Raw genomic sequence first — 9,400 nt, 5'->3', positions numbered from 1 at the left:
TCATTTTCGTGGAGCGGTTATGGTTTGGCAACCACTTCTGCTTTGGCCAGTGCCGGCAAAAGATATAATCAAGGAGCTGATATCTGCCTGTCTGGCCTCGTGTTGAGCCCCCACCTTCGCTGTCTTTGGTGAGGCATCCAATACCTATAGTGCGACCGAATCCTTCAATAAACCTGCCAACGATTAGTCCCAAAGTAGTATCTGCTCCTTCAACGGAACTACGTGGTCCAGCCGTGCAATGGTGAATGATATGCTGTTGGATTGTTTCGTCATGTCCATGCATGTTCCACCAGTTCTAGTTGACTGCTGCATGTTCTAAAATGATAGTTGACGCTTCGTCAAGTGAGCAACGGGAAGGGAACATGTATGGTCAAGAAGGAATAATCCAACAGTCAATGTCAAATTTGAAGTATTAGATTGAGCGTGGCGAGTTCTTATTTGGCTCATTAATGGTTCGTTAGGGTAGAACTAGATTCTAGAAGATGACGCATCAACGTTTACCATTGGTACATTGGTAAGAGTAACGTGAGACTTTACTGGATGGTCGAGAATTAGTTTTAGCAATTTGCATACAGTGTATTATGGAAATCAAAAACAAATTTGTGTATTATATATTGTGTATTATTTCTAAGAAAGAGAAAAATTGTAAATCGTTGTACAGTTCTTTGGTTGGTAAAAACGTATATTTGTCGAGTTTTCATCTGCGCGGGTCACGGTGTATCCATCTTGGCAGGTGACGGAGATTCCATCTTGGCAGGTGACGGAGATTCCATCTTTGCAGGTGACGGAGATTCCATCTTGGCAGGTAACGGAGATTCCATCTTGGCAGGTGACGGAGATTCCATCCGGGCAGGTGACGGAGATTCCATCCGGGCAGGTGACGGAGATTCCATCCGGGCAGGTGACGGAGATTCCATCCGGGCAGGTGACGGAGATTCCATCTTGGCAGGTGACGGAGATTCCATCTTGGCAGGTGACGGATATTCCATCTTAGCAGGTGACGGAGATTCCATCCGGGCAAAATAGACACGGAACTGAAGTAAAGAGCAATTTTTATCAGTTAAAATAAACAACTTTTTCATTGAAAATAGATGCTGCAATATTTCCTGATGTTAAAAGATAAAAAACAAACATCAGCAAACTATAGTTGCCAGGCGAATACAGACGTCTGAAAGTTTATGATCAATATGATTACATTACAGATTGACTTATGGTCAGCTAGTCGACACGACTTCGAACCAGCAGTTTGATATCGCAAGAAGTAACTTGATTTTTGTTTTTTTCTGGAAAACGTTGCTTCCTATATCTAATAAGCTAGTATATACATGTATACATCACCTCAGGACAGCCTATTAGGAATACACGGTGATTATCTCCTAAAAGTAAACTTTGTTGACTACAAGGTTGCTTTCAGTGAACATTTATTGAAAAGATAAGACACTCGCCGCTCACTCAAATAAAGAAGCTTTACGACGAAGATGCTACCAAGCGTCAACAAAGTACGAAATATGTATCTAACCTTGTTTGTAATAATCAACGCTCAGAGTTAAGAACTGAGAAATCACTAAGGTCGTGATAGCGTTACGACATTTCGACGTTACACTGAGTGTTTCACAAATTACTGTGAGGACTATATTATATTTAGTATGACTTGAAAGTTATCAGAACAAGTTCACAATTACAATATTATCAAAAATGCAAATATTCGACAGAAATAAATGAACTTACTGTATTTCCTCTTTCCGTTCTTAGTTTTTCAATAAGTTGGTCGAAAGCCTCTTGGTTTTTCAATAGTTTGGTCGATATCGTCTTCGTTTTTCATTAATTTGGTTGATATTTCCTTGGTTTTTCAATAGTTTTGGTCGATATCGTCTTCATTTTTCATTAATTTGGTTGATATTTCCTTGGTTTTTCAATAGTTTGGTGGATACCGTTGTTTTTTTTTAGTAATGTTGTGATATTTTAGTTGAGATATTTTTCCGTTTGCTGCTTAAGACCAACTTGCTTCCCCGTTTCTTTCTCCTCGAGTTTTCAAAAAAGGTGCCGAATTCTGGCTTAATTCTTAATATCTTATTATATATTTCCTGATAATTTCTAAAGTTTCCAAAAAAAATTAAACTATATTTCGAATTTTCTTTATATCTTATTATATATTTCCTGATAATTTCTAAAGTTTCCAAAAAAAATTAAACTATATTTCGAATTTTCTTTATATCTTATTATATATTTCCTGATAATTTCTAAAGTTTCCAAAAAAAATTAAACTATATTTCGAATTTTCTTTATATCTTATTTTCCTGATAATTTCAAAAGTTTCCGAAAAATTAAACTATATTTCGACCTTTTAAGCTTTTACCTTAACGATGCATGCACGTAAGAAGCATTGCACAATTTGATTCAACATGATCGCAAATGTAACATTACTAATCTAATCTACACGTAGGCTTCTAAGCTGGCCTAAATTAACGCTAGATATGAATATACGCTAAAACCAAGTCATAATTTTTTCAAATTATTTAAAAAATTTGACTTTACTCATGATGACTTATTTTTGTGATTTCTATTTCTTTCTAAAATTCTCTCACTGTTCAACTAAGATAACACAATGTTATCGATTCTTCTATTATTTTGCATACGTAACACGTAGATGAGTGTACATCACAAATACACACTTTGTGTAACAAATGTACAGTACATGATTCTGCGTGATCATGTACATTGTATGTATGCAGTTTAAAATCAACAATACAAAATTGAACTGGACAATATTGTGTTTTAAATTGCATTTCAAGTAACACATAGACCAAATACAGTAAAACCAGGCCTAAATGTACGTGGTACTTGCCAAAAACCACACATTGTGACTTTTATGTAACACAAGTTATACCTTATACCACATATTCTAGATTCAACATTTTCATTTGTTTTTCTTTTTTAAAACTTTTTTGGTCATTCAATATTTTTGAATTTTTAAAAACTTTTTTTGATTTCCTTTTTTTACCTTTTTTTTATTATACCTGTTTTTAACTTTTTTTGTATGATTACCATTTTTAACTTTTTTTTGTTTTTTATTTTTTCTATTTTTTTTATTTTTTATGTTTTTTTGTTTTTTAAACATTACTGACGAGAGTTAAGAGAGGCTTTCCCTAAAAAGAAAGAGAACAGAATCATGGTGAATAGGAGTGATAACTCATCATCCAAACACTCCCTCTACAGGCTGTTCGCCAAATCCAAGATACTGACATTCTAACTACATTTGGGGGCAAAGTAAGCACCTCACTTAACCATAAGAGCATTTTCACTCTACCCCAAAAATGTTGTCACGAATTTAAAAACTAAGCTCCTTTTTGGATTTGGCCCACGGCCCAATAAATCTTCACTCCATCTTGACCCGAGGTTTTTGAGAAGGCTAACCCATCGAAGCCCGGTCGTCCGTCATTGAATACCAGAGTCGTACGCTGCTCCTCCCTCGGTAAAGGCTCTGAAGTTCAGGATGGAATGCCCTCACCATGCTCACCCCAAACAGGTACAAATATATCATCAATCAGGTCTCATTCCAAACAACGTCACCATGCAAAACATAAATTAGTCTGAGGGTTTCATGCCAGTTTATAGCCAGCGTCAATTGTGACTCGAGTTGAATCCACCAATCTCCAATTCGAGCCACTTACTTCGAGATGTGGCAGAGTCAGTAATTAAGCGACGGTTTCCATTACCGCATTCTCCAAGCAGATCTAAGAATATTCTCTCTGCCAACTAACACGTGACTACAGATACCAGAAATAATCAATCAATTGGCGATTGATTAAAATCCAATCAATTTACACACATCATATCTAAGTTTGTGCGTATAAGTTACATGTGACTATTTCGTGGTTGGTGACACTGGTCTTTTCACGCCTGAAGTCTACTTCCAGAATCTTGTCGCGGCCTGGACACCTACAGACGCCTTCCAACAATAGGAAAGAATGTTGTATACTCACTCTCCGCTCTCTTCCCGCCAGTACAAACCCTCTGCGGCGTCATCAGACACCCTCGCACCACGTTCTCTTTACGTTTCTCGGGTACTTTAAGTCGTAGCTCATTTTCATGTTGGTCTTGGTGGTCTTCATGTTCCTCGTGGCGTCTATCTAATTTTTCTTCCTCCGGGATTGACCTCACAGTTTCCTTAAAGCGCTCTACCTTTTCTACCATCACTTTCTCAATCAAAGCACGATCATGTCTTTTCTGCATCTTGGGAGCCCTCCGCACAGTCTCCACTTCACATTTCTCAGATACGTGGTCTTCGCCTTTCTCATCATCCTTCTGATCCGTCTGCTCCACAGCCACTGCATTGTTGTCCAAGTCGTCATTTTCCTGACCTGAACTGACAGGTTCTCCTTTGCTTTCTAGTTCTTCACCTCCAAGTTGCCGAAACACTTCCAGTTGCCCCTCAAGGGTCTCTACCCTTGTAGTCAGATGTTCGTTCCTCTTGGCGGCCCGCGCTACCTTGGCTGCTAATTCTTTGTTGCACGCCAACAAGCTCTCCTTCGCCTTCTTGAAAGATACGTTATCCTCCTGCATCTCCCAAAGCTCGTCCTCATAGCCGTAGACTTGGTCCTTGAGTCGTTTATTCTCACCAACAAGCTTGTGTAACTCCTTATTTTCTTCGTCACATTCCCCTAACTGGTCAAGAAGACTCTCAACCTTCTCTCTCAACATGGTCCTGTCTGCTTCACACTTCGTCATTTGATCCTGTAGATCCTGGTACTCCTTCTCAATGAGTATCACTTGCTCTGCTGCAAACTGCCTCTCTTTATCAAGTGTCTTCTGCAGAGTTGCCTTCTCCGCCTTCAGCCTTTCTGCTTCCTCCTGTAGATTGGCTCTGGCATGGCATTCGCTGGTATGAGCGCGGAGTAGCTGCTGCCTGACCTGGTCCGTGGATGCCAAGTTGACACGGGTTTTCTCGAAGTCCTGCTCTGCATCATCTAACCTCTCACTAAGCTCATTTATCTCAAGTACGTGTTTTTGCAAGTCGGACTTTAGTGTGTCGATTTGAGCTGAAAGAGAAAGGATTCCTGTCCATGAAGGTCAACTATGTAAAGGCAAGTTCGTTATCAAAATCGAATTTAGATAGAAGCAGAAAAGTAACCTATCCAAAGCTTTTGCTTTCAGCTGGCAGATTTCCCCAAGTGCTGATGTAACGATTGTGCTTCTTTGAGCTATTGGGACATAGCAGAAGCAAGCTAACCCTGGAAACACACTGCCAACTAAGTCTTACCTTCAGCATCTTTCTTTAACTTCTCTGCTTCGTCTCTTTTCTCCTTCATAATGTTGATCTTCTTCGTAAGTTCCTCTATTTTCTTGTCGTCCCGTTTCTTCACTTTCCTCAATTCGTTAACGTCTTCGTCCAATCTATCCTTAAGTTCTTGTAAGGCACTGAGTTCTCCTTTCACATCCTGGACCTTGATGTTCAACTTCGAGGTCAACCGCTCGATCTGCTCCTTGTTTCGAGGGACTGCAGAACTGTCAGCGACTGAAGCTTTCTTCTTTTCTTGTTGAAGTTTGCGTTTTTCATTTGTGTCAGGACGATCGCATGTGCAATGTTGAGAATCACTTGCAGGGGGCTGGTCTGGCTCATTAGATTTGGCCGGTTCCTTTTCGGCGATCAATGTTTCAATTTCCTTCCTTTGTTTTTCCTTCGTTTCTTCCAGCGATTTATCCTTCTCACTTGACTGACCTGTGGCATTAGGGCAAACCATGCCGCTATTAGCACCAAATAACTTGTTCAGCTCAGCATTCAGTAAGCTGTTCTCGGCCTGCAACTCCAAGACTTTGCGCTGCAAGTCACTTGTCTTAGGCTGGTCAGGCGCACTTTCTTTGGCCGGTTCCTTTTGTGCTGTGCGAAGTTTCTCAATCTCTGCATTCAATGTTTCAATTTCCTTCTCATATTTTTCCTTTGATTCCTCCATCAATTTATCTTTTTTGCTCGTGTTTTGAGGGGAAACAGTGCCACTATCTGCTCGAAATAACTTGTTCAGCTCACCATTCAGCAAGCTGTTCTCAGCCTGCAACTCCGAGACTTTGCGCTGCAGGTCACTTGTCTTAGGCTGGTCAGGCGCACTTTCTTTGGCCGGTTCCTTTTGTGCTGTGCGAAGTTTCTCAATCTCTGCATTCAATGTTTCAACTTCCTTCCTGTGTTTTTCCTTCGTTTCTTCCAGCGATTTATCCTTCTCACTTGACTGACCTGTGGCATTAGGGCAAACCATGCCGCTATTAGCACCAAATAACTTGTTCAGCTCAGCATTCAGTAAGCTGTTCTCGGCCTGCAACTCCGAGACTTTGCGCTGCAGGTCACTTGTCTTAGGCTGGTCGGACGCACTTTCTTTGGCCGGTTCCTTTTGTGCTGTGCGAAGTTTCTCAATCTCTGCATTCAATGTTTCAATTTCCTTCTCATACTTTTCCTTTGATTCCTCCGACAATTTATCTTTTTTGCTCGTGTTTTGAGGGGAAACAGTGCCACTATCTGCTCGAAATAACTTGTTCAGCTCACCATTCAGCAAGCTGTTCTCAGCCTGCAACTCCGAGACTCTGAGCTGCAGGTCACTTGTCTTAGGCTGGTCGGGTGCACTTTCTTTGGCCGGTTCCTTTTGTGCTGTGCGAAGTTTCTCAATCTCTTCATTCAATGTTTCAATTTCCTTCCTGTGTTTTTTCTTCGTTTCTTCCAGCGATTTATCCTTCTCACTTGACTGACCTGTGGCATTAGGGCAAACCATGCCGCTATTAGCACCAAATAACTTGTTCAGCTCACCATTCAGCAAGCTGTTCTCAGCCTGCAACTCCGAGACTTTGCGCTGCAGGTCACTTGTCTTAGGCTGGTCAGACGCGTTTCCCTTCGCCTGTTCCTTTTGTGCTGTGCGAAGACTCTCAATATCGGCGGTCAATGTTTCAATTTCCTTCTCATACTTTTCTTTTGTTTCTTCCAACAACTTCTCCTTCTTACTAGTGTCCTGTGGCCAAGCCGTGCCGCTATCCGCACCAAATAACTTGTTCAGTTCTGATTTCAGCATGCTGTTCTCTGCTTGCAGTTCAGAAACGTTCCGCTGTAACTCATTCCTACTCTTCTCCAAGTCCTTCTCTTTGATTTCGTCCCGGCTCTTTTCCTCTTTCTCCTGCGCCATCTTGTCAATCAGTTCCTGCAGCGAACCTCGTTCATCCTTTGTTGATTGGACCTTGTCATCTATTTTATCATCACCCAGGGTCACAGCATCACTTCCATCATTATTATCCACACTTGCGCACAGGTTCTCCTTCACCTCCTCACTCAGCTGCTTGAGGCGATCATTTAATTCGTCAATTTTGATTTTATCCCGTTTCCTTTCTTCTCTCATTCCGTCAATCACCTGCTCCAACTGATCCCTCATTTCATGCGCCGAACTGAGTTCCGCAAGCAAGCTGTTGACCTTATCAATCTCAGGGTCGACGATCAAGGTCAGACTTTGACCTTCCTTTGACAAGTCAGAGCTCTCAAACGGTGAGAAGCTGTCCACCACCGAGTACGTTTTCTTCAGTGATCGTAATTTTTCCAGCTCGTCTTTCATAAGACTATTCTCAACCTGCATGTGTGAAAACCTCTTCTGCAGATCCTTCGAGAGATGCTCTGCCTTTATGCCTGGTCCGCCATCAATCGGGACTCCGTCTCGCACATTCTTGAACGTCTGCACCTCAATATTCTGTCTCTCCATTTCTGCCATTATCTTTTCCATCTTTAGTGCTTGTTGACTTCTCTCAATTCCTTCGGCCATATTGTTCATCTCAATTGTCTGTTTCTTCCTCAGTTCCTTCTGAGTCGCCAAGTTTTGTTTCAACAAGTCTTCCAGTGCCTTGGACTGAAATTAGTAAAAAAAATTAATCGGTACATCCTGTCCTACCATTTTAATCCATTTAAAACTTGAGGTAAGTTTAATGAAAATCCAAGAGCAATTGTGAAAATGAGACATCTTGGATGAGCACGAATGATTGAATCGTCAGTATGATGCCATGAGGGCAAAATATTGTGATGTCCGATAGGTCGTCATCTGTTGAGTCAGCTGTTTCAGACGGGTAAATTAATAAGACTTCTGCCTAAAGATGGTAAGTTTACGAGGGGACAGCAGTGTAATGCTGCTGGCAGCCATTTTATGTGAAAAACCGATCTCCTTCGAAAGGAGTGCATGTACTCACGTGAGCAAGGTCATTCAAGGCAGTGAGCGTTTTCTTCCTCTCCTTCTCCAAATCATTCTCGAACTCCTGCCTTATCTTTTCGATGTCCTTGTCACGGTTTTCCACATCCTCTTCTAAATTCCTTTTCTGTTGCACAGCCCTGTCATAATTCTTCTTCAAATCAGCGACGAACTCTTCTACAACATTTTTCTTTACCAAAACCCTGTCATAATCTTTCTTTGACTCGGTGACGAACTCTTGCTGCTTGATACACTCGGCCCTCAATTCCTCTACCCGTGCCTTCAACTCGTTCAGCTGGGTCGTCTTACGGTTTACTACCTGTTCCAACTCCCCCTTTTCCTCAACCAAAACCTCCTTTTGCTTTGCAATCTCGCGCAACAAAATTGCTTTCTTCTCGGAGTCATCTTTCACCTCTGCTAACTTTTCTGTCAACTCCTTTAAACTTGCCTCAAGAACGCGAACCTTCGCTTCCTTCTCTGCTTTCTCATTTGTCAACAAAACCGCCAAAGAATCCTTCTGCTTTGCCACCTCGGCCAATAAAGATTCCCTCTTCTCAGATTCATCTTTCACCTTTGCTAATTCATCCTCCGAATCTTTTCGCCGCTCCTCAAGGACTCGGTTTTCCTCTTCCTTCTCCTCCAACAACTTCCTCTTCTTCGACTTCTTTCGGAAGATTTTGGGAAGTTTAGGGAAACCTGCAAACATAGAGGGAAGGTCTTGGCCGCTTCCTGTCAGCGTCATAAATTCGGTCTCAAGCATCAAAGAAATCGGATATATGATTCGATGCTGTCTATCTACTTACCCATGGTTACCCTCTGTCGTCTGTCAATGATCCGTCCAGTCAAAATACGATTTTTTGTCAAATAATAAAGGAAAAAAATCGGATCGAAAATGTGAGCCAAATCGGCAACAACGTAACTACGGAACTGCGTTACCAACGGCTCGGTTAACATCAGTGACGTCATCACTTGGACGAGGAGCCATGACGTCATGCCACCGTCATGCAGTGGATGCCGGGCGCGAAACGGACTCCGAACGATGCGTCGCCCGATTTTTAATCTAGCGCTTCAGTGATTAAACGAATGAAATGTGCATGAATCGTGTCCAAAACAAGTGTAACCCAGAAGATCGAAATGTAACTCTTACGTGTAGACAGGGCACTGGGAACACAGCCAGCCGAGTGTCCTTCCCTGTCAAG

At 41.7% G+C, this 9,400-nt stretch overlaps 1 protein-coding gene across 1 annotated transcript; it reads right to left on the bottom strand.

Annotated features, from left to right (window-relative positions):
* Positions 1-710: 710 nt before the first annotated feature.
* On the bottom strand, positions 711-9,008 carry LOC135491647 (nucleoprotein TPR-like). Its single transcript, XM_064777618.1, has 5 exons — positions 9,005-9,008; positions 8,203-8,897; positions 5,261-7,868; positions 4,012-5,039; positions 711-1,034 (listed from the first exon to the last, which is right to left on the bottom strand). Exons 1-5 carry the CDS (start codon positions 9,006-9,008, stop codon positions 711-713), a joined length of 4,659 nt encoding a protein of 1,552 aa, XP_064633688.1.
* Between the last annotated feature and the right edge of the window lie 392 nt (positions 9,009-9,400).

This window comes from Lineus longissimus, chromosome 7 (assembly GCF_910592395.1).
Source record: "Lineus longissimus chromosome 7, tnLinLong1.2, whole genome shotgun sequence".
Lineage (NCBI taxonomy): Eukaryota > Metazoa > Nemertea > Pilidiophora > Heteronemertea > Lineidae > Lineus > Lineus longissimus.
The sequence above is the reverse complement of the archived record's forward strand: the minus strand, read 5'-3'. Positions and strand labels throughout refer to the sequence as shown.